At 42.4% G+C, this 23898-nt stretch overlaps 1 protein-coding gene across 1 annotated transcript in view; it reads right to left on the reverse strand.

The window, feature by feature from the left end:
• The window catches only part of sema5a (sema domain, seven thrombospondin repeats (type 1 and type 1-like), transmembrane domain (TM) and short cytoplasmic domain, (semaphorin) 5A), a 124071-nt gene that overhangs the window by 60590 nt on the left and 39583 nt on the right, over positions 1-23898 (reverse strand). The window contains exons 3-5 of the mRNA XM_062985554.1: positions 13456-13555; positions 11090-11135; positions 90-152 (exon numbers count right to left, since the gene is read on the reverse strand). Coding sequence (XP_062841624.1) covers positions 90-152; positions 11090-11135; positions 13456-13555 — 209 coding nt within the window. The remainder of the gene's footprint in view (positions 1-89; positions 153-11089; positions 11136-13455; positions 13556-23898) is intronic.

Here is a 23898-nt window from a genome sequence, read left to right on the forward strand (position 1 = left end):
TGGAAGCTCAGAGCTCTGCGCCTCTCGTAGTCCCCGGTTTTTACACGGTTAATCATGAGCGGTGAGGCGAGTGAGGAGGAGAAACTCACCTCGGATTTTCCTCGACTGAAGCAGGCGCCTTTGGTGAACTCGTCACAGTGCCACTCGGCCTCCTGCAGAGAGAGACGCATTAACATGTCAGTACACGTCATTAATACACTCAACACATCCATAAATACACTCAACACATCCATAAATACACTAACACACCCATTAATACACTTATCACATCTATAAATACACACAGTTTGTGTATGACTATTTTAGTTCAACATGCAAAAGCTTAAATAATCTATAATTAAATAAAACTCAACACAGGACCGGATGAGATTTGAAGGGAACATAAGAAGGTGTGAGAGAAGCTCTGTGTGTTATTTGAAGTTCACCCTGATGATTTGGATCTTCTGCAGATGAAGCACGCTGCGCTGGATCTTAACCTCATTTAGAACTGTTTCCAAATGCCTCAGAAGTGTTTTGACATATTTTAGTAAAGCAGGTTCCTGTCAGCCTGGGAGGAGGAGAATCGCACCCCACGCTGCCTGAGACGCTGTGAACGGCGGCTAATATTAGGCTGACGGCTTTATTTTTAAATACTTTTCTCTTTTCCAGCCCACATGATGAGAGTGAGGACAGAGGTGGGCTGGCTGGCTGGCTGGCTGGCTGGGTACAGACGGATCTTCTGTGAAGTTTTGTCTGCTGTGCTAAACCTTCCTGCTACATGGCGGGAACAATTTTAACAGGAGGACACGGACTGTAACGATTAGTGCTAGCTCATGTCGCTATTATTAGCTTATGATTAAACAGAGAAACTCGGGCAGAAGCTGATTTTGCAAAAGATATCGCTCGAGCACATGAAGCAGATCATGCTGGATCCCCAGCAGTAGAAGACTAATTCACTACACTAAACTGGATTTAAAATGAAAAACCAGGACTACATCAAGGGCCAAACTGGGTCGACCTTTATTAAACAGGATAAAGTGCAAAAGAAAAATATATTCATGTAGGCTACATGAGCTACATGTTGCAATGCATTCTGGGACTTGTAGTATCAACGGTGTGCGTCCTATATACCGACGGGCCAGATATAATTGTACCTCGAGTCTTGAGTTTGCTCTGCTCTGTACCCCCCAAACCAAACCATAGTTAGGTTTACATACTGCCATGCTCTCTTCTGTATTTGTGAGCCCAGTCCGAGATTCCAACCCCCGGAACTCAGGCAGCATCATTTTATTTCACTATGAATAAATATTAAACTCTGAATTTTCTGAGTCGTTTGCCCTTTTGAACCCCTCACAAGACGCTGATGAGGATTTACCCTCTTATCATTATTTTATTTTGCAATCCCAGATCTATTATTCATAAACTGGCCTGCAGCTGAACTGACCGGTGCGTCTGATGGAGAGGTTTAAAACGGTAAAGGCGTTAGATTAAACTTTAATCCATTCATTCATTCCGGTCCAGTGTTTTACACGCCCGAGCACGACAGGAACGCCGCGGCGGGACATAAACACATCTCATGTGAACTGTAAATCAGTTAAAACACAGAGACGACATTAAAGCTCTTCCCAGCGGGCGTCAGCTATTCACGCTCACGCAGCGCGATGACACGCTCATAAATAAGCACTTTAGCATTAACACAGAGGAGAGCGTATTGTGCTAATCCGTCGGGAATCAGGTTCAAAACTGGAGAGAGAATTTGGTCTGTTTTTACAAATTTTAAGTATAAGACATCCTGCTGTAACCCACAATTCCAGGCGGACGTGTAAGTAAATCCAGGAGGGTTTCAGTTTAACGCAGAATAATAGAAAATGTAAATGAAATGCAGTGTTTGGAAGTTTGATGGTGAAGGTAATAATGTGAGTTAAGGTACTGGACTAGCAATCGAAAGGTTGATGGACATCAGTGGCTATGAGCTCAACCACAAACATGGTACGACGATGGAGTGATGGAGTTTGTTTTTTAAATTCTTAATAAATCTAGAATAGAACGTTTTTAAAGCTTTTGTTATATCGTTGCTTTGTTTATTTGGAATGTCAGTAAGTGAGAGCCACCTGTACTAGTTTTTATTTCTATATTTTATACACAAGTGTAAAAGATCCAATTAAATTGTAGATTTGAGTAAAACTTCTTGACCCGACAGCGGACCGGGTTCCATCAGTGGGCGAACGAGCCTCCTTTGTTGACTTGTTCAGCCCGTGTGAGGAGAGAAATTCTCTGCTGGTTTGAATCAGTTGATGTTTATTTGAGAGAAAACGCCGACTGTTCTCCTGCTCTGGATCGTGACCTTTTGGTGGATTTGTTTCAGACGCTCGTCGCTCTGTGGGTTCGTTGTTTGGAAACGTGGGTGAATTATGAAAACGGCTTCATAACGTGCACATGAAGCTGGTCGAGCTTCAGGAATTTAACACTACAGCTGAGGTGCTGTTAAAACTTCTACTGTGGCATTTAATTTAAGTTTAACAGCTTCTCTGTGCCCATATAAATGTGGCAGGTTTGACATCACTCATCACAAAATACTCGCAGTAATCGGTGAAGAATAAAATCCAAACCAGCACCTTATACTGGGAGGAAATTAGTCAGGATGGTCCAACATAATCCTAAAACAAAGTCTGCTATGACTTGGAAGCTTGAGTGACACTCTACACAGTCGAGCAAGCTTTAAATCACCATGGATTTAGTGCTTTAGACAGTGTCCCTCATCTTCCGGCACTTTCACAATTAAATCTGACCACGCAGACACATTTTCTCTGAGCATATAATGTCAGTTTGGCTTTTCATTCCGATCTTGGCAGGAGCCCACTGTTCCAATTTAAAGCCTCAACTCAAATCAGGCGTATTTCAATTTTTTTCTTTAATTCCTCAATGATGATTACACCTAACAACTTCTCCCTGCCCATATAAATAGGGTAGGTTTGACATTACTCGTTACAAAATACTCACCATACTCAGTGAAAACTAAAATCCAAACCGTCACTCATACTGGGAGGAAATTTGTCAGGATAGTCCAACATAATCGTAAAACAAAGTCTGCCAAGCTTGAATTATAGTGTCCACAGTCAAGCAGGCTTTATCTCACCATGGATTTAGCTCCTTTAGACAGTGTCACCCAAAGTCCCGTCAGCTTTCACTTAACGACAGACTTGTTTTTAGAAGTTTTTAAATTAAATCTGACCACGCAGACGCATTTCCTCCGAGCATATAATGTCGGTTCGGCTTTTCTTTCTGATCTTGGCAGGAGACCACTGTTCCATTTTAAAGCCTGAAGTCAAATCAGGCGTATCTCTATCGACACGAAGACGTCGATAGTAATCGCTGATGGAATTAGAAGGTTGTGTCAAATGTAAATGAGATTACAGGATGAGATTACTGAAGTGTTTACAATAGCAGTTTAATCAGCTCATTCACTGCCTGTACATGATAAACCTACACAGAATTTCAAGTTTATTTATTTATCGATTTTGGCAAGTGTGTGTTTCAATTATATTAGAGAGCAGTTACAGAATGGATTAAAATATAAACAAAGACTGCCATGAAATACATCACTTAAACCAAAGTAAACTTTAACTGAAATTGAACATCTGATCTATTTTATAGTTAATTTTACTTAAATTCATGATTTTATAATCAAATTTTGTGTAGACAGACATGTTTGACCCCTACAGATTAGTGACTGACTTAAACATCCAAGGAAAGTTTTTGGAAAATTTGGTCCCTTAAACTGGACGTTTGTGCGACTGTCGCGTTGTTCAGCACTCGGCCTGAGCAGTAAAACCTGATCAGTGTGAATCTGAGCTGAACCTGCATCAGTGTGGAATAACCGTCAGATCCAGGGTTACAGCTCCACATGTACAGTGTATCACAAAAGTGAGTACACCCCTCACATTTCTGCAAATATTTCATTATATCTTTTCATGGGACAACACTATAGACATGAAACTTGGATATAACTTAGAGTAGTCAGTGTACAGCTTGTATAGCAGTGTAGATTTACTGTCTTCTGAAAATAACTCAACACACAGCCATTAATGTCTAAATAGCTGCAACATAAGTGAGTACACCCCACAGTGAACATGTCCAAATTGTGCCCAAATGTGTCGTTGTCCCTCCCTGGTGTCATGTGTCAAGGTCCCAGGTGTGAATGGGGAGCAGGGCTGTTAAATTTGGTGTTTTGGGTACAATTCTCTCATACTGGCCACTGGATATTCAACATGGCACCTCATGGCAAAGAACTCTCTGAGGATGTGAGAAATAGAATTGTTGCTCTCCACAAAGATGGCCTGGGCTATAAGAAGATTGCTAACACCCTGAAACTGAGCTACAGCATGGTGGCCAAGGTCATACAGCGGTTTTCCAGGACAGGTTCCACTCGGAAGAGGCTTCGCCAGGGTCGACCAAAGAAGTCGAGTCCACGTGTTCGGCGCCATATCCAGAGGTTGGCTTTAAAAAATAGACACATGAGTGCTGCCAGCATTGCTGCAGAGGTTGAAGACGTGGGAGGTCAGCCTGTCAGTGCTCAGACCATACGCCGCACACTGCATCAACTCGGTCTGCATGGTCGTCATCCCAGAAGGAAGCTGAGGCACAAGAAAGCCCGCAAACAGTTTGCTGAAGACAAGCAGTCCAAGAACATGGATTACTGGAATGCCCTGTGGTCTGACGAGACCAAGATAAACTTGTTTGGCTCAGATGGTGTCCAGCATGTGTGGCGGCGCCCTGGTGAGAAGTACCGAGACAACTGTATCTTGCCTACAGTCAAGCATGGTGGTGGTAGCATCATGGTCTTGGGCTGCATGAGTGTTGCTGGCACTGGGGAGCTGCAGTTCATTGAGGGAAACATGAATTCCAACATGTACTGTGACATTCTGAAACAGAGCATGATCCCCTCCCTTCGAAAACTGGGCCTCATGGCAGTTTTCCAACAGGATAACGACCCCAAACACAACCTCCAAGATGACAACTGCCTTGCTGAAGAAGCTGAAGGTAAAGGTGATGGACTAAACCCAATTGAGCACCTGTGGCGCATCCTTAAGTGGAAGATGGAGGAGTTCAAGGTGTCTAACATCCACCAGCTCTGTGATGTCATCATGGAGGAGTGGAAGAGGATTCCAGTAGCAACCTGTGCAGCTCTGGTGAATTCCATGCCCAGGAGGGTTAAGGCAGTGCTGGATAATAATGGTGGTCACACAAAATATTGACACTTTGGGCACAATTTGGACATGTTCACTGTGGGGTGTACTCACTTATGTTGCAGCTATTTAGACATTAATGGCTGTGTGTTGAGTTATTTTCAGAAGACAGTAAATCTACACTGCTATACAAGTTGTACACTGACTACTCTAAGTTATATCCAAGTTTTATTTCTATAGTGTTGTCCCATGAAAAGATATAATAAAATATTTGCAGAAATGTGAGGGGTGTACTCACTTTTGTGATACACTGTATCTGTGTTTATCTGGATTTTCCTCCCTGTTCCACTTCCAGCTTCTGAGAAATGGTGAGAATCAGAATCAGCTTCTCCCAGAGTCTAACACGCTTCTGGTTGAAAATAAAGCTTAACGTGGTTTAATGTAGTAAAAGAAGGAGACAGGAGCACTAAACTTCTCCTCATTATTACTGCTCATAAGTTCCTCCACTAATCACAAGTCACGCTAAGTTTTGTTCATAGGAAATAACGGCACAGCAGCGGAAAAGCGGTTTTGTCACTTCTTGTGTGAATGTGCCAGTGCTGAAGGGAATCAAGCATCTCCACCATTAAGAAGCGTCAGGAAATAATAAAGAAGTAAAACTAAAGTGCAGCTTTTATTGTATTTTTATTGGTGTAACTGTTTGTAATTGTATTTCAGTGTGTTTATATTATATTTGTGTTATTTTCAGTGTTTAAGTGTCAAAAACAACCTCATTATTTTACATGAGACTAAAATATCTGCAGCTCCACGAGACCATGGACGCATTAACAGGTTTTCCAAACATCCTTATGGGAAAAAATACCTTGAAACTCAATGTCTTTTAAACTCAACACCACTCCCAGAACCGACTGACGGTGAGTTTCAGGGTACCGCTGTATTCCTAGAAACATGTACATTAAATGAAGCTGCGATGTGAACGAGTTAAAAGTTTATTTAATGATTAATAAATGAAACAGTGGTCAGACGTCATTAATGGTTTATGTGTATGATTTACGAGCTCATTAACACTGCTGTGTCGTGTACATTAGCTGATCCTGTTGTCATTATTAAAAGCTGGCTGTAATCTCACTATAATCTCATTAGTGAGGATAATGGTGTCACTAATTACACTTAATCCACATGTTATTTTTGCTGAAGTGTTCGGCGCTCCGGGTCAAACCAGCTGATGATTTATTCCCACTCGCGCCCGCTCGCGCCCGCTCGTGCCCTCGGTGTGGACGGGCGCTGCATGCTCTCCGAGCGCTCGGCCCTTCTGCTGATGTGCAGCTTATTTGTAAGGGCGCACGTCTGAAAATAGTGCGCATTAGGCCGGGATGTGTGATGGCAAGCTGCCAGAGGACCGAGTGTGTGTGTGTGTGTGTGTGTGTGTGTGTGTGTGTGTGTGTTTCACTCGTACACTCTGAATATGAAACAGCACAGAGCTGATAAGGTCGTTCATGTCATTAGTAAGAATATATATTTATGTTTTCTGCACGTTTGTGTTTCTTCTATCAACCGTTTCGGCCACGCCCGTTAATTTACGCTTCATTTTATCCATCATGTGTCCATGCGGTTTCTATAAACTAAGTAAACCACAGAAGAGCTCAGTATCTAACATTTTTAATAACAATAAATTATATTGTGTCCTGTTCCATCTTCCCTGATCATCTGTGAGGGGTTTGATTGTGAAGTGGAAACATTTAGGAGCAACAACAGCTCAGCCATGAAACTATATAACAGAATAGAACACCAAGAGCTACAGAAATATAAAACGTTATAGAAAGTCTGTTATTGAAATTACCACTCACTACTGAGTTCCAAACTGTCCCTGAAGGCACATCCATCTAATCATCCATCCATCTACTAGTCTAATCATCCATCTAATCATCCACCTAATCATCTAATCATCCATCCATCCATCTACTAGTCTAATCATCCATCCGTGTAATCATCCATCCGTCTACTAGTCTAATCATCCATCTAATCATCTAATCATCCACCTAATCATCTAATCATCCATCCATCCATCTACTAGTCTAATCATCCAAACGTGTAATCATCCATCCGTCTACTAGTCTAATCATCCATCTAATCATCTAATCATCCACCTAATCATCTAATCATCCATCCATCCATCTACTAGTCTAATCATCCAAACGTGTAATCATCCATCCGTCTACTAGTCTAATCATCCATCTAATCATCTAATCATCCACCTAATCATCTAATCATCCATCCATCTACTAGTCTAATCATCCATCCATGTAATCATCCATCCATCTACTAGTCTAATCATCCATCTAATCATCTAATCATCCACCTAATCATCTAATCATCCATCCATCCATCTACTAGTCTAATCATCCATCTAATCATCTAATCATCTAATCATCCATCCATCCATCTACTAGTCTAATCATCCATCCGTGTAATCATCCATCCATCTAATCATCTAATCATTCATCCATCTAATCATCTAATCATTCATCCATCTATCTATACAATCATCCATCCATCTAATCATCTAATCATTTAATTGTCCATCCATCTATCTAATCATCCATCCATTCATACATCGATCCATCTGTCCATCTAATCATCCATTCCTTAATCCATCCTTCTTATCATCCATCCATCCCAGTGTTGTCCAGTAACTTTTCCTCTTTAGTAGAAACTTCTATAAAACCAGAGGAGGTAACTTCCACTCTCTCTCTCTCTCTCTCTCTCTCTCTCTCAGTCCGATTGTGAGTATCACTTTCTGACAGCTTTCAGTTTGGTGCTTGAACTTTTTCTTCTAAAAGAAGGATTGTTTTGAAATGATGATGATTGCTGTGGGAGAGTTTGCGCTCGAGCCTGAACCCTCAGAATCGTTTACCGGACATAATTGAATTAGCCAGCCTCAGGATTTAGCTAAAGTTAATTAGAGAAGGTAATTGTTTTGCAGGCAGCGGGTAATTGCAGGACAGAAGTTAATGAGATCCGGTGTACGGCCCGGAATTGTGCGAGAAGTGAAGAATGACGAGTTAAATTCAGATTTACATCACACCAATATTTTACATTATCACTTGTAGACTCGAACATACTTTTTTAACCTGCTTTCATGCTGTTGTCAATGGTCAGGACCCCCACAGGACCACCACAGAGCAGGTATTATTTAGGTGGTGGATGATTCTCAGCACTGCAGTGACACTGACATGGTGCTGGTGTGTTAGTGTGTGTTGTGCTGGTATGAGTGGATCAGACACAGCAGCGCTGCTGGAGTTTTTAAACACCTCACTGTCACTGCTGGACTGAGAATCGTCCACCAACCAAAAATATCCAGCCAACAGCGCCCCGTGGGCAGCGTCCTGTGAGCACTGATGAAGGTCTAGAAGATGACCGACTCAAACAGCAGCTGTGTCTGATCCACTCATACCAGCACAACACACACTAACACACCACCACCATGTCAGTGTCACTGCAGTGCTGAGAATCATCCACCACCTAAATAATACCTGCTCTGTGGGGGTCCTGACCATTGAAGAACAGGGTGAAAGGGGGGTAACAAAGCATGTAGAGAAACAGATGGACTACAGTCAGTAATTGTAGAGCTACAAAGTGCTTCTATATGGTAAGTGGAGCTGATAAAATGGACAGTGAGTGTAGAAACAAGGAGGTGGTTTTAATGTTATGACTGATCAGTAGTGATAGTGTTTGATACAGACGAGGTCATGATGGATTCTCGTTGCTGTGCTTTACGTTCACCATTCAGACCCTCACACACAGCGAGAATAGGATGAATTTATCCTCATTTATAATCATGAGAGTGTATTGATGCCAGAGGAGAAGCTTCACCACCCTCAGCTAATCCGTATTCATCGTGCATCAATCCCCAAATTACACCCTAACACCGCACCGGGGACGAGCTCTCACCTTATGGAGAATTAATCGAGGCAGAGAAAAAAGAAGACGTTAATTTCTCATTAATTTCTCAGTTGGTGGCTTATTAAGGGCAGATTTATAATCCGAGCGCTCTCGAGGATCTATTCATCCGCTTAGCGCCTGAACAAACTGTAGTTCAGATCAGGTGCTCGTCCGCAAGGCTGGAAACACAATGAGATTTAAATACAATAGAAATTCCATCCTGGCACTTAATCAATGTCTGTGAGATGGAGGGGGCAGAACACTGCGTAACACGATCGGCTGAGTAAAGCGGAATCAAACTTTTCACACAGAAACTCTGAACAGGAAGCAGAAATCAGGGATGAGTGTTTGTTTTGGTACTGATGTGACCTGATGTACGGCGTGAGTGATGTTTCCTAAAGCCTTTCCTCTCAGAGCTGATGTGAATCGAGACGGTCCGGCCGTAGCCGTGGAGGAGATCAGGATCGATGAAGCTTCACCTTCCTGTCTCCAGAGTGCGCCTCTAATCTGAACTGGAATTTTTTATTATTACTTTTTATCGCTGCCAGAACATCTATTAGAAAAGAGGAGCCGCACTAGATTATGATATCAGGCTTCAGACCGGATCGATACCGCTGCAATCCTAACAGAGCAAACCCACGGATACCACTGTGTACCAAACTGAGCTGTGTTTGAACAGGATGAATGTAAAATTCCACCCTCTGTACAGAACAACACAAAGTACAAATGTAAATCAATCCTGGAATGGTTTAAAAACGCTGGTTACAGGATTATATCCTTCTGCCCTGCCTAATATGGCCATCAGATGGGGCATGGAGGTGCAGAGGATTGACATGTCAGTTCCTCTTTACTGACTTTACTTTCTGAGTGTTTATTTTTATTTATTATAGTTTCTCTAGCAAGAACCATTAAATAGGATCAGGATACAGGAACCAGTAAACAAGAACCATGAAATAGGATCAGGATATAGGAACCAGTAAACAAGAACCATGAAATAGGATCAGGATTTAACCTATGTATGGTTCTTGTTTACTGGTTCCTGTATCCTGATCCTATTTCATAGTTCTTGTTTACTGGTTCCTGTATACTGATCCCATTTTATGGTTCTTGTTTACTGGTTCCTGTATCCTGATTTTATTTCATGGTTCTTGCTAGAGAAACTATAATAAATAAAAATTAATGCTCAACAAAGTACAAAGGAATCGACATGTCAGTCCTCTGCACCTCCATGCCCCCTCTGATGGCCATATTAGGCAGGGCAGAAGAACATGATCCTGTAACCAGTCCATTTTGAGCTTTAGAGAAGTTTCTTTTTACTGGGAATTGTCCAGTAATTTATCTTTTGCTAGGTTACCCACAGAGTTACGAGATGTTTGACTCAGCAGGTAAAAATATGAAGAAAAAAAAACCCCAGTAGCCGCACACGAGCAGAATAAACACAGTTCCTGTTCCGACTGCTTACTGAAGCGAAAACTGCTGAGCTGAAACAGTTCTGAGGAGAAGAAAAGGAAAGATGAATGTCTGGAGATGAAAACCAGTCATTCTGGTAATGGAACCGGACCCTTAATAACACACGGAGAGTTTTGTTTATAGAAATGGACCTAGTTACAGCTCCCAGTGTACGGGCGGAGACGTTGGAACGGGGCCCGGGTGGTTTTTTTTTTAGCTCTAATTGTTTCTTTGTGCACCTACCTGAATCCTCCGACTTAATTTACTGCCATCATTACTCTACAGTTCCAAAAAACGACCCTAAATAGCCGAACGTAAGGCCATTTGTTAAGTGGAGCCGTTATTTGCTCTCATTTAAGCCTCCTACAGGCTCTTTTCAGCCCGTTGTACCCGCTCCTCTCGCTCTGTGGAGGCTCTGAATGCCGGCGTAATTTCCACCTGCACAAAGCGGCGGCGTCTATCCAGCCTGACCTGACGTCTCCGAGACTTACGGGAAAAGAGGAAATGAGAAAAAAGCTGAGAGATTTTCACACCTGGATCAATGAGAGGTCCTCCAAACGCAGCCTGAAGAGATGATTCCTGCAGGAGGAAGAGGAAGAAGAATCAATGTGACTTTATTAATGAAATAAAAACAGGCTCGGCAATAAGGGTGAAGAGGCAGAGCGTGGACGAGAGGATCGGCGCTAATCTAACTCGAAGATTTCTCTTTGAAGACGTCTGCGCAGGAGAGTGGAAACGTTTTTGAGCTTTATGATTTTTCTATATGAAGTACACGCTCGCTGGCCAGTTTATTAGGAACACCGGACTCGCAGTGTTCTGAGCCACGATGGATTTAACAGCATGATTTTATCAGCTAAGTGCTGCAGGATCATCAGCTGCACAATCAAGCTACGATGTGAGCTTAATAAAACGCTTTATGTGCTGGATTTACAGAATATATAGGACACCGGAGAAATTAGGATGAGGAAAAGACAGATTTACTCTTAAAATTCTTAAAATACTGCAGTTATGTTTATGTTTTGAGGATCATCTCTTGGACACAGTGTTAAATCTTTTATTAGAAACTCAGCTATAAATCTTAATAATATTTTTATTAATAAAATGAATAAAACTGAATAAAAATCCCCAAAATAAGAAAAATAACATATTTTTTACAACCCCAAATCAGAAAAAGTTGGGACAGTATGAAAAATGCAAATAACAGAGTTTCTTACATTGACTTTGACTTTTCTTTGATGTCAGACAGGATGAATCTGAGATATTTCATCTTTTATCTGCTCAACTTCATTTCATTTATTAATAAACATCCATTCCTGCATTTCAGGCCTGCAACACGTTCCAAAAAAAGTTGGGACGGGGGCAATTTAGGGCTAGTAATGAGGTGATGTGAACAGGTGATGTGAACAGGTGATGGTAATCATGGTTTGGTACAAAAGCAGAGTCTCTGATGAGCAAAGATGATCAGAGGATCCAGTTTGTCCACAAATGTGTGAGAAAATGATTGAAATGTTTAAAAACAATGAACCTCAAAGAAAGATTGGAAGGGATTTGCATGTTCTCCCTCTACAGTGCAGAATATCATTAAACCATTCAAGGAATCAGGAGGAATTTCAGTGCGTGAAGGACAAGGGTGCGAGCTTAATCTGAACGCTCGTGTTTTCTATTATTTGCATTTTCCATGCTGTCCCAACTTTTTCTGATTTGGGGTTGTATTTCTCGGAGAAGAGAAGAAAGTAATTATTTCCTCAGCAGAGCTTCTCTTGTGGAAGTGGACCGTTAACACTCGTTCATCTCGAACCCTCAGCTGTCAGTAAATAATTGCTTTAAGACGTTCCCGCCTGTCGAGGTGTTTCCTTTTCACATTGTTTTTACTTTCCTGACTGAGAGAACCGAGGATGAGACGGTGAACCGCAGGAGCCGGCGTGTTAAAATCATCACTCGGGTTATTCGGGGCCGGGCGGAGGGGGACGGATCGTGCTCGTATGTTTACACTTTTATTTTGGGGTAATGAAAGTGTCGGAGTGTTTACTGACTGACGGATTAATAATGAAGGTGAGCTGTCGTACGCTCGTCAAGCGCTTTATTAGGAACACCTATCTGATGCGTACGCTCACTGATTGCTTTATAAGTTACACCTACCATACTAATGAACTGGGTGGGTATACAATCACTAACTGTAGCCCATCGGTTGCTCTGTACACTTATATGCCAAAATATGGTTCAATAAAAATGTCAATATTTAGAATTTATTTCTTATATAATGACCTCCAGGCTATTCCTGGAGTATTCCGCTTGTGTCAGTACCTCGACCGAACAGTAGGGGCTGCTGTTGGTCACTAGATGGCGGTGTACAGCCTAGTACAGGGCCTAAAGTGGGTCGCAGAAATAAACTAATATTAAAAGGTTCATAACATGAAATTAACTTGTACATGAGCACCCCCTTGTGGAGGCTGTACATAGCATTGTGTAAACCACAGTGGGACCAGAATGCCCCAGTTTTTATTATTTAAGTATTTAAGTAGTAGACTGCTTTGCCCACGATTATTTAATTACATAAATAAAAGGTAAAAGTTAATAAGAGGTCAATATTAAGTTTTAAAAGGTACATCAGGCGTCTTTCTTTCATCTAAACGTCTCTACATGAGCTTTTGTATAAAAAATATGATTTATTTTGGACCGTCTGGCTGATCTGTGGATCTTAAAAACATGTTAAAAACATTCGTATTTAATTAATGACAATTCTATTATTATTATTATTATTATAATTAGTTTTAAAAGACAAACTGCAGCTCTAAACTGAGAAACAGAAACTGCACATTCAGTAATGGTTAATGGTTCATTTGGACGTGAACAGAATAGAATTGATTTCACATGGAGTAACAGAGTAAGAGGTCGTTACCTCGCCCCCACAATCAGCTCGTTTTGGCCGGGGTCGAAGGTGAGCTGTGAATAATCCACTGTGCCCTGAGCTCTGAAACGGTGGATCCACGGCTCCATTTCTGCAACAGGAGAAGAGAAAACACGTCATGTATCATGCTGTGTGTGTGTGTGTGTGTGTCTGTGTGTGTGTGTGCTCTCGTGTGTGTGTGTGTGTGTGTGCACATGGCACTTTTCATATTAACCTCAATACTCTGCATCAAAGCCTCAGAACTGAAAACATCCAGTTTCCTGCTCGTGCCAATTTCATGCCTGTCCGTCCTGATTCTGATTTTTCGGGGCTGTTGGAGTTTGATGAGTTTTAACATGGTGCCCGTTTTCGTATCGGCGCTCCTAATGCGCCGGTGTACTTCAGTAGTGAGACGTGGGAACGTCAGAGATCAATGCGAACAAATTAATGAAGAGAGGAAAAAAAGCCTGATTAAATCTGACACTCATTTATCAGCGTGTTCAGTTCTGTCTATATCACACTAATGATGTCTGGATAAGATCTCACACACACACACACACACACACACACACACACACTCATGCACAGACTGTCAGAAAGACAAACACACATAAACACAGACAGACGTGCACCTACACACAATTAAACACATAGACAGACAGACATGTACCTACACACACACACACACAGACAGACAGACAGAAAGACAGACATGTACCTAAACACATAGACAGACAGACATGTACCTACACACACACACAGACAGAAAGACAGACAGACATACATACAGGCATGCATCTAAAAACATAGACAGATAGACAGAAAGACAGACAGACAGAAAGACAGACATGCACCTAAACACATAGACACACACACAGTCAGACAGACACACATGCACCAACACATAAACAGACACATACACACACACAGTCAGACAGATAGACATGCGCCTACACACAGACACACACACAGTCAGAAAGACAGACATGCACCTTAACACATAGACAGACAGAAAGACAGACAGATATGCACCTACTCACACAGATACACACATGCACCAACACATGAACAGACAAACACACACACACACACACGCACACAGTCAGACAGACACATATGCACCAACACATAAACAGACAGACAAAAAAGACAGACATGCACCTAAACACAGACAGACATGCACCTAAACACAGACAGACATGCACCTAAACACAGACAGACATGCACCTAAACACAGACAGTCATGCACCTAAACACACATACAGAAAGACAGACATGCACCTACACATAAACAGACACAAACACACATAAAGACACACACACACACACAGTCAGACAGACACACACATGCACCAACACAGACACATACACACAGTTAGAAAGACAGGCAGACAGACAGACAGATACACAGTTAGAAAGACAGGCAAACAGACAGAAAGATGCACACAGACATCAGAAGGTTATAAATCATATTTCTGTATAATAATGAGAGGTAATTAGCCATGATGATTCACCTGTATTAAAATGCACCACTCGTGCTCACAATCTACCCTCAGCGCAGGAGCATCAGTGATGATGGGCACCGAGACTCACGACTGGTATTTTACTTTCTCTCAGAGGTGTTGGATATGGTTGGGGTCAGGGCTCTGGTCAGTGTACTGGCCAATTAAATTCTTTAACAGCAGGTATCAACAAATACTTATATAATAACCAAATAATTAAGATTTCTCCTGCAGCACACTCGTTGGCACTGTACAGTGTATCACAAAAGTGAGTACACCCCTCACATTTCTGCAGATATTTAATTATATCTTTTCATGGGACAACACTGACAAAATGACACTTTGACACAATGAAAAGTAGTCTGTGTGCAGCTTATATAACAGTGTAAATTTATTCTTCCCTCAAAATAACTCAATTACAGCCATTAATGTCTAAACCACCGGCAACAAAAGTGAGTACACCCCTTAGTGAAAGTTCCTGAAGTGTCAATATTTTGTGTGGCCACCATTATTTCCCAGAACTGCCTTAACTCTCCTGGGCATGGAGTTTACCAGAGCTTCACAGGTTGCCACTGGAATGCTTTTCCACTCCTCCATGACGACATCACGGAGCTGGTGGATATTCGAGACTTTGCGCTCCTCCACCTTCCGCTTGAGGATGCCCCAAAGATGTTCTATTGGGTTTAGGTCTGGAGACATGCTTGGCCAGTCCATCACCTTTACCTTCAGCCTCTTCAATAAAGCAGTGGTCGTCTTAGAGGTGTGTTTGGGGTCATTATCATGCTGGAACACTGCCCTGCAACCCAGTTTCCGGAGGGAGGGGATCATGCTCTGCTTCAGTATTTCACAGTACATATTGGAGTTCATGTGTCCCTCAATGAAATGTAACTCCCCAACACCTGCTGCACTCATGCAGCCCCAGACCATGGCATTCCCACCACCATGCTTGACTGTAGGCATGACACACTTATCTTTGTACTCCTCACCTGATTGCCGCCACACATGCTTGAGACCATCTGAACCAAACAAATTAATCTTGGTCTCATCAGACCATAGGACATGGTTCCAGTAATCCATGTCCTTTGTTGACATGTCTTCAACAAACTGTTTGCGGGCTTTCTTGTGTAGAGACTTCAGAAGAGGCTTCCTTCTGGGGTGACAGCCATGCAGACCAATTTGATGTAGTGTGCGGCGTATGGTCTGAGCACTGACAGGCTGACCCCCCACCTTTTCAATCTCTGCAGCAATGCTGACAGCACTCCTGCGCCTATTTTTTAAAGACAGCAGTTTATGTGACGCTGAGCACGTGCACTCAGCTTCTTTGGACGACCAACGCGAGGTCTGTTCTGAGTGGACCCTGCTCCTTTAAAACGCTGGATTATCTTGGCCACTGTGCTGCAGCTCAGTTTCAGGGTGTTGGCAATCTTCTTGTAGCCTTGGCCATCTTCATGTAGCGCAACAATTCATCTTTTAAGATCCTCAGAGAGTTCTTTGCCATGAGGTGCCATGTTGGAACTTTCAGTGACCAGTATGAGAGAGTGTGAGAGCTGTACTACTAAATTGAACACACCTGCTCCCTATGCACACCTGAGACCTAGTAACACTAACAAATCACATGACATTTTGGAGGGAAAATGACAAGCAGTGCTCAATTTGGACATTTAGGGGTGTAGTCTCTTAGGGGTGTACTCACTTTTGTTGCCGGTGGTTTAGACATTAATGGCTGTATATTGAGTTATTTTGAGGGAAGAATAAATTTACACTGTTATATAAGCTGCACACAGACTACTTTTCATTGTGTCAAAGTGTCATTTTGTCAGTGTTGTCCCATGAAAAGATATACTTAAATATCTGCAGAAATGTGAGGGGTGTACTCACTTTTGTGATACACTGTAGATTTATCTGCTTTACATTATTAGTGACTTGTTGGAGGTGAAATCTTAACACAATGATGCATTAAACATCGTTTTCTGTTATTAATGTTTGATTTTGTGAACCTGTGAGTAAAAGCTGAACCAGTTTTCCTTTAGTGTGTAATTAAACCTCACACTGGTGCTGCACTGGTAATGAAACGTGGTGTTTATTTGGATATGGGAGCTGGTTTAACCCGAATGTCGAGCTGTTTTTTGATGCGGTAATTTAATCATATTCCGGATTTCCAAACGCTGGTGTGTTTGCTGTTTTTCGTGGTTCTGGTTTGGCATGGAATCCATTTAACCGGCTGGAGGTCTGCACACGCGAGACGCCCCGCGCCGTTCCCTCTGAGATCTGCTCGCTATCGAATCCTCCGTGTTTGGAAACGGGATGAAATATCTGCCATTCCTCGGCTGAAGCGAACCGGAGAGACCTTTTTATTCCTCGACTCGTGTGTTTGCTCTTTTTTTTTTGATCTGACTGTAAATTTACTTTGGAAACGAAGGTTTTAATAGCCTTTTGGAACAAAATTATAGAGGGAGGAGGGCCCCGGGCGAGCCAATAAATCAGACATGACAGGGCGGAGCACGGTCATAAACAAGTGGGCGATAAAAAATGCATTGAAACGGGGGTAAGTAGTTATTAAAACACTGACGTTATTGCTTATTTATCACTTTTAGAAAATGATGGAGCAGATTCGTCACGTGTCGGGCGCCTGGTTTGACCCATGATGAGTTATTCTGCAGATGTACACGGACCATGACAGTCGGGATTACACACAGCAGTGTCGTTTTTAAAGAAAGCGTTAAAAGCTTTTACTCGAAGGGCTAATTAAAGCGCTGCATTTCAGACGTCAGTGCTACTGATGGCCATTTCGAATCTGATTTAGCGGCTCAGCGTGAGTCTTTATAACGGACAAAGCAGCCATCAGTGAAGACAGCAGCAGAAAATCTACATTAATGTTTATCAATTAAATCTGCGACTGAAATGTCTTTTAATCAAAGCACCAATCAGAATGAAATGAGCAGGAGCTCCCGTGGTGCAGCTGAATACAGGGTTCAACTCCCCGGTGGAGCTATCGCCCGGTCGGGTGTCTACTTACAGACATGAATTACCATTTCTGGGGAAAGGGAAGGAAGTGACATCCTGTGTGGGACCTGTGTGATTCTGGGGAAAGTGGACCCGCCATGGCTTTGACCAGGATAAAGCGGTAGTATAGCTGACGCCCCCCTTTTTATTTATTTAGGAAAACAAGGGTGTGAGGATCCATCAAGGAGGAAAGAAAGGAATAATGGGTAAAATATATAAACAGTTCATTAGGAGTTGGGAGGAGATTTAGACGTGTCCATTCTCCCAAACTTAAGGTCCATGACTCCATTAACTGGACGTCTGTCCACAATATTGAATAAATTAACAACTGCTTTAAACTGCTCCTTTATATTTTGGGCATCATCACAGTGGATCATTCAGCCACATGTCTGATTTGGTACAGTTTTATGCCCTTCCTGACACAACCCTCCTATTTATCTGGGCTTGGGACCTGCACTAAGTGTGCACTGATATGTTTCCCCATAATGACTAGGGTTTATCAGTGACATAAAAGTGACAACTGTATGAGTGAGTTCAAACATTCCGCCTCTTTAATGTTTTTATAACGTTTTAAAACATGAAGACGATAGGTGAAGACATTAATCGAGCATAAACGCTTCTGTACCTTGGGTCTCATACGTCTGCACATTAAAACTCCAGCTGACTGAAAGCTGCTATAGTCTGGTTAAATCCCGCGACCAGAATGAATAAAACCGATGGACTGGCAGAAATCTTGGCATGTTTACACAGCCATTGTGGAAGAGTTGACGGATCGATAAAGTCCCCTCAAGAATCAGGGTTCATTCTTCAGTTTACTGATATAAAGACGAGTCTGTACAGCTGGATTCCTGCAGGTCAGCACCAGAAAGAGAAGGAGAAGGGCGTCTGGTTTCCAACCCTGTCATCTACAGAATAACAGTCCCTCCAGACAACAAAGGAAAACGAAAGCTCAGCCGTCTGAAAGCTGAAATTCGATGACATTTTGGGCAAATAAGAACCAATACTGTGAGGAAGAAGAAACGTAAGAAAAGAGGAAGAGTTTCCTCCTCATCCCTGTGTTAGAGTTTCTCTTCTTCTCTTTAAACTTTAAGATGAGATAAGATTGCTTTACTGATCCCCATGGGGGGAAATACGAGAAAAATATGACGGGTCAGCACAACCGGAGTGCAATGAGTCTTGCCCTCAACCCTGCCAGGTAAGTATTAAACCTGCCATGCAGTAAAAATCACCCTGATCGTACCAGAAACCTTAAAGCAGCTGCTTTTGTATTGAAAATGTTCAAAAAGTTTCCTCACTCTTATATTTTGGTATTGTGGTTATAAGCGGTGAGGGTGGAGGAGTAGTAATCGGTCGTGTCTGAGAGACTGAGAGTCTGGATTTAGCTCTGTGAAGCTTTAAGGGGAAGAAGATTTTCATGTGATGATGATGATGTGAGAGCAGCGGCGCATCAGTGGCTACGAGCTCAACCAAAAACATTAAAAAGTTGGTACGTCAGCCGCTCAGGTGGCGCAGCAGTAAAAACACACGCCGGAACACCAGAGCTGGGATCTCGAATACATCGGCTGGGCTGAGCAGCCACATGAACAACGATTGGCCTGTTGTTCAGATATGGGTGGGATTAAGCCGGATGGGGTCTCTGTCTCATAACTAATGCAGTTACGACCTCTGCTGGCTGATCGATGGTGCCTGCACAGAGATGAGAAAAGAGTGCTGTCAGGGTGTGTCTCTCCGTACACAGTGCTGAGCTGCACTGCACTCGTCAAAGTGTAGGTGATAAGATGCATACGGCTGCTGCTCATGTGTCGGAGGGGGCGTGGGTTAGCTTCGCTCTCCTCAATCAGAGCGGAGATCGGCATTAGTGGAGAGGAAGCATGACGCAATCGGGAAATTGGACTCGCTAAAAGGGAGGAAAAGGGGAGAAAATGCATAAATAAATAAAAAATATATATATATAAAACGTTGGTACGACGCTGGAAAAATGCATCAGAAGATGAACATGGAGAAAAGTGATGGAGTTTGTTTTTCAAATTCTTAATAAATAGAGTAAAAAAAAGTGAGGAAACTTTTTGAAGACCCTGATAGAACGCTTTTATGTATTACAAACCCAGTTCCAAAAAGTTGGGACGGTATAAAAATTGTAACTAAAAACAGATAGCGATGATTTGGACATACTTTTAAATCTGTGTTCACTCGACGAGAGATTTAATGTTGTAGTTATTATAACAGTTTTATATCTTATCTCAGTTATTATAACAGTTTTATATCTTATCTCAGTTATTATAACAGTTTTATATCTTATCTCAGTTATTATAACAGTTTTATATCTTATCTCAGTTATTATAACATATCTTATCTCAGTTATTATAACAGTTTTATAAGATTTTAGAAGTAAAACATTGATGGTGCTGCAATTAAACCATACATAATAATAAACTCTGAGTCTCAGACTCGAGGAGGAAATGATTTGCTTGAGCATGATGTTACTGCAGACGTGATTAATGGACAGAAAGTGAGAAAGCCGACCGTGTGCAGTGATACAGTAGCCGAAGAGGCAGACGCACAACGACCTGCGCCGGGAGACACGAGCGTCCCGACATCTGCATCGATTTTTAGACCGAGACTGGTTCAAGTTACACGTACGAGAGACTGAAGTCTTAATCCGACGTGCCAATTTGAGAGCGGAACAGAGTGAACGCACGTGCAGCCGCCCTGAGAACATGCACAGGACGAAATCTGCATTTAGGGTTTTATTTATTTATTTATTTATTTATTAGGATTGTAACGTCATTGTCATGTTTTACACTTTGGTTCCATTCAGGACAGGACAGGTAGTTACTGCTTACACAAGATTCATCAGTTCAAGTTTAATATCAAACACAGTCATGGATGATTTTGTATCTCTAGTTATCCTGACTGCACGTCTTTGGACTGTTGAAGGGAACCGGAGCTCCACACAGAAATGACCAGGACCGTTCCACCTGGGGATCGAACCCAGGACCTTGCTGTGAGGCGACAGTGCTACCCATTCAGGGTTTAACGCATGTCTTCACTTTTGTTTAAATAAAACGGCAAAGCCTGGAAAGGAGATGCCGGCCGGCGTGGTGGTACAGCTTCTAGGATGTGTGCTTTCTGGGCTCCATGGCCTTCCAGGAAGAGTGGAGCCACAAGCCAGAGGAGCAAATCCATATTAACGTCCATGCTTTCGATATGAGACGTCCGACGAGCTTGGCATCAGGTGCCCACACACTGACGGCCATATACTGCATCATAAAAAGAACATCCTGGTTTGTCAGCTTCATGTAAAAGCAGATCGGCATTGACTTTATTGGGAGCAAACTAGCCTGAGTAATAAATAAAATGATAATTTATTTATACAGAGCACGAGCAACATGTCAAACCCTCCAGGATGGAAAAAAAACCAAGCAGAGGTCTGTGTGAGTCCCGCTTCTGACTCTTTTGTAATCTGGCCTCCAGATGAAAAATCTCAGGAGCTGTAAATTGTAAGGAAGCTCTTATTTTACAAGGCCAGGTGGAGCGGAGCAAAAATATATATACACATGGAGGAACGTAGTGAAGAAAAATAAGCCCGCTCTGTGCGACTCGCTCGTGTATCACGGGAGCGCATAAAGCCACCCTGTGTGGATGAATCCATTATTTTTGGCAGTTTCGTGGCGGTGGCTGGTGTGTGCTTATGTTTCTGAAGGGTGGGAGTAATACACACACACACACACACACTTCAAGCTGCAGTTTTGTTCAGCTATCAAAACTTGATTGCAACGTGCTGCAAAATATGAAGCATTCTTTACACGAGTTCAAGAGTTCAGGAGGACCAGGGTGCAACATAGAACCAAAAGTGCAAGACTATACAGTATTCACACAGTGCAGATAAACAACAGTACGATAAATACCAGAGACGTTTCTAATCTAAAACAGGTCATTAAAGGAGACGAGACTAGAGACGAGTGTAGTGATGGTCAGTACATGGTACTGAGTGGATGATAGGTGAGGTAAACAACATGTTCTGATCTACAGTTATCAGCATAGAGTTTATATAGCAGCAGAGATATAAAAACAATAAAGTGCAAAGATGCAAGTAATGCAGTCAAGGGATCAAGACTGTGTTGGTTGTGTGTGTAAGTGTGTGTGTGAGTGTGTGTGTGCATGTGTGTGAGTGAGTGTGTGTGGGTGTGAGTGAGTGTATATGCATGTGTGCGAGTGTGTGTATGTGAATGTGTGTGTGCAAATGTCTGTGTGAGTGAGAGTATGTGCATGTGTGTGTGTGTGTGTGAGTGTGTGTGCATGTGTGCATGTGTGCGAGTGTGTGTGTCCAAGTATAAGTGAGTATATGTGCATGTGTGCAAGTGTATGTGAGTGAGTGAGTGTATGTGCATGTGTGTGTGCGAGTGTGTGTGTGTGTGAGTGTGTGTGTATGTGCGTGTGTGTGTGTGTGTGAGTAAGTGTATGTGCATGTGTGCGAGTGTGTGCGAGTGTGCGTGAGTGAGTGTATGTGCATGTGTGTGTGTGCAAGTGTGTGCAAGTGTGTGTATGTGTGTGTGTGTGTGTGTGTGTGTGAGTGTGTGTGAGTGTGTGTGTGTGCATGTGTGTGTGTGTGTGTGTGTGTGAGATGAATGCTCATTTACACTGAACGTGTTATAGGGCAACTTTTCTGAACTTGTTCTTTCTGTGATTGAAAGTGTGTGTGTGTGAGTGTATGTGCATGTGTGTGTGTGTGTGTGTGTGTGTGTGTGTGTCGGTCATACCCCCCTCTCTAGTAGTTTTTCGGGCACCTCTGAAGGTGCCTGACTAACAGGTGAACTTTTGCAGCCCTAAGCAAGGGCACTAAGCGTATTAAGCTCAGTCTGAAGTGAAACGGGACCACAGTGGCTGCAGCTAATCATGTCAGCGCAAATAAATACAACAAACACTCTAAACATTTACTGTGTTTTTTTTTAAGGTGACCCTGAGCAGATGAATACGCTCAGTCTGAAGCCTCCAAGCTGAGAGCAGATTAATTACAGCGGAATGCACTTCAAATAACATCGATCACACGATCTATGAGCTACAAATTAAAAGTGAATAAATGATAGTGATGACAGGAGGCGAGGTGGGAAAGTTTATCTACAGTATATTCAGACCCGTGACTTTATGCACTTTTTACTGCGCTGTGGGTTTGATTTTTAATTGATATAATTAATATTTTTTACTACAAACGTCCACCTGAACGAATCTACCCCAAAATCTCATTTTAAATATTATACCACTTTTAAAGAATCAATCTTTTAGGCACCCAGGTGGCACAGCGGGATATTCCGCTAGCACACAAGCGCCAAGATTCTCAACTGCTCTGCGTTGCCAGTGGTCGGCCGGGTGCCATCTAGCGGGCATAATTGGCAGTGCCTGCAGCAGACACGGTTCTGCTATGGGGTGGGATGACCAGAATATGTGGGTGGGGTCTTCAAATGCCGTGTAAGGACCCTGATTGGCAGATAGAGAGGCGCCTGTGCCAACAAGGGCTGCGTGTGGTTCGGAGGAGGCGTGAGCAGCAATATACCCACCTCAACTGCAATCAGGGATCCCCCAGCAGCGGAAGACAGATTGATTACACTAAACTGGGAGAAAAGGTTCAAAACAAGACGATTTAAGATGCTTTATGGACTGATAAATGTTTCAGGTTTGTTCACTTATAAAATACACTTTAGAATATACGAGTAAAATCTGTCAGAAATGCTTTTCTCCTGCAGTGTTTAGTGACTCCAGATCCCATCGATGTTTTTAATCTTTATTTTCCATCAGAAATGTAGAATAATGTGGTTAAGATCCATGTTTTAGTCCCTCAGCCCTGTTACTTTCAGTCCTGTTCCTCATATACAATCATCTTCCACTTAGAAACCTTGTAGAGGTGCCCGAGATTCGACCAAAACACATTCTGAGTAGTTCAGTGTGTGTGTTA

The sequence above is a fragment of the Trichomycterus rosablanca genome, chromosome 23 (genome assembly GCF_030014385.1).
Source record: "Trichomycterus rosablanca isolate fTriRos1 chromosome 23, fTriRos1.hap1, whole genome shotgun sequence".
Taxonomy (NCBI): domain Eukaryota; kingdom Metazoa; phylum Chordata; class Actinopteri; order Siluriformes; family Trichomycteridae; genus Trichomycterus; species Trichomycterus rosablanca.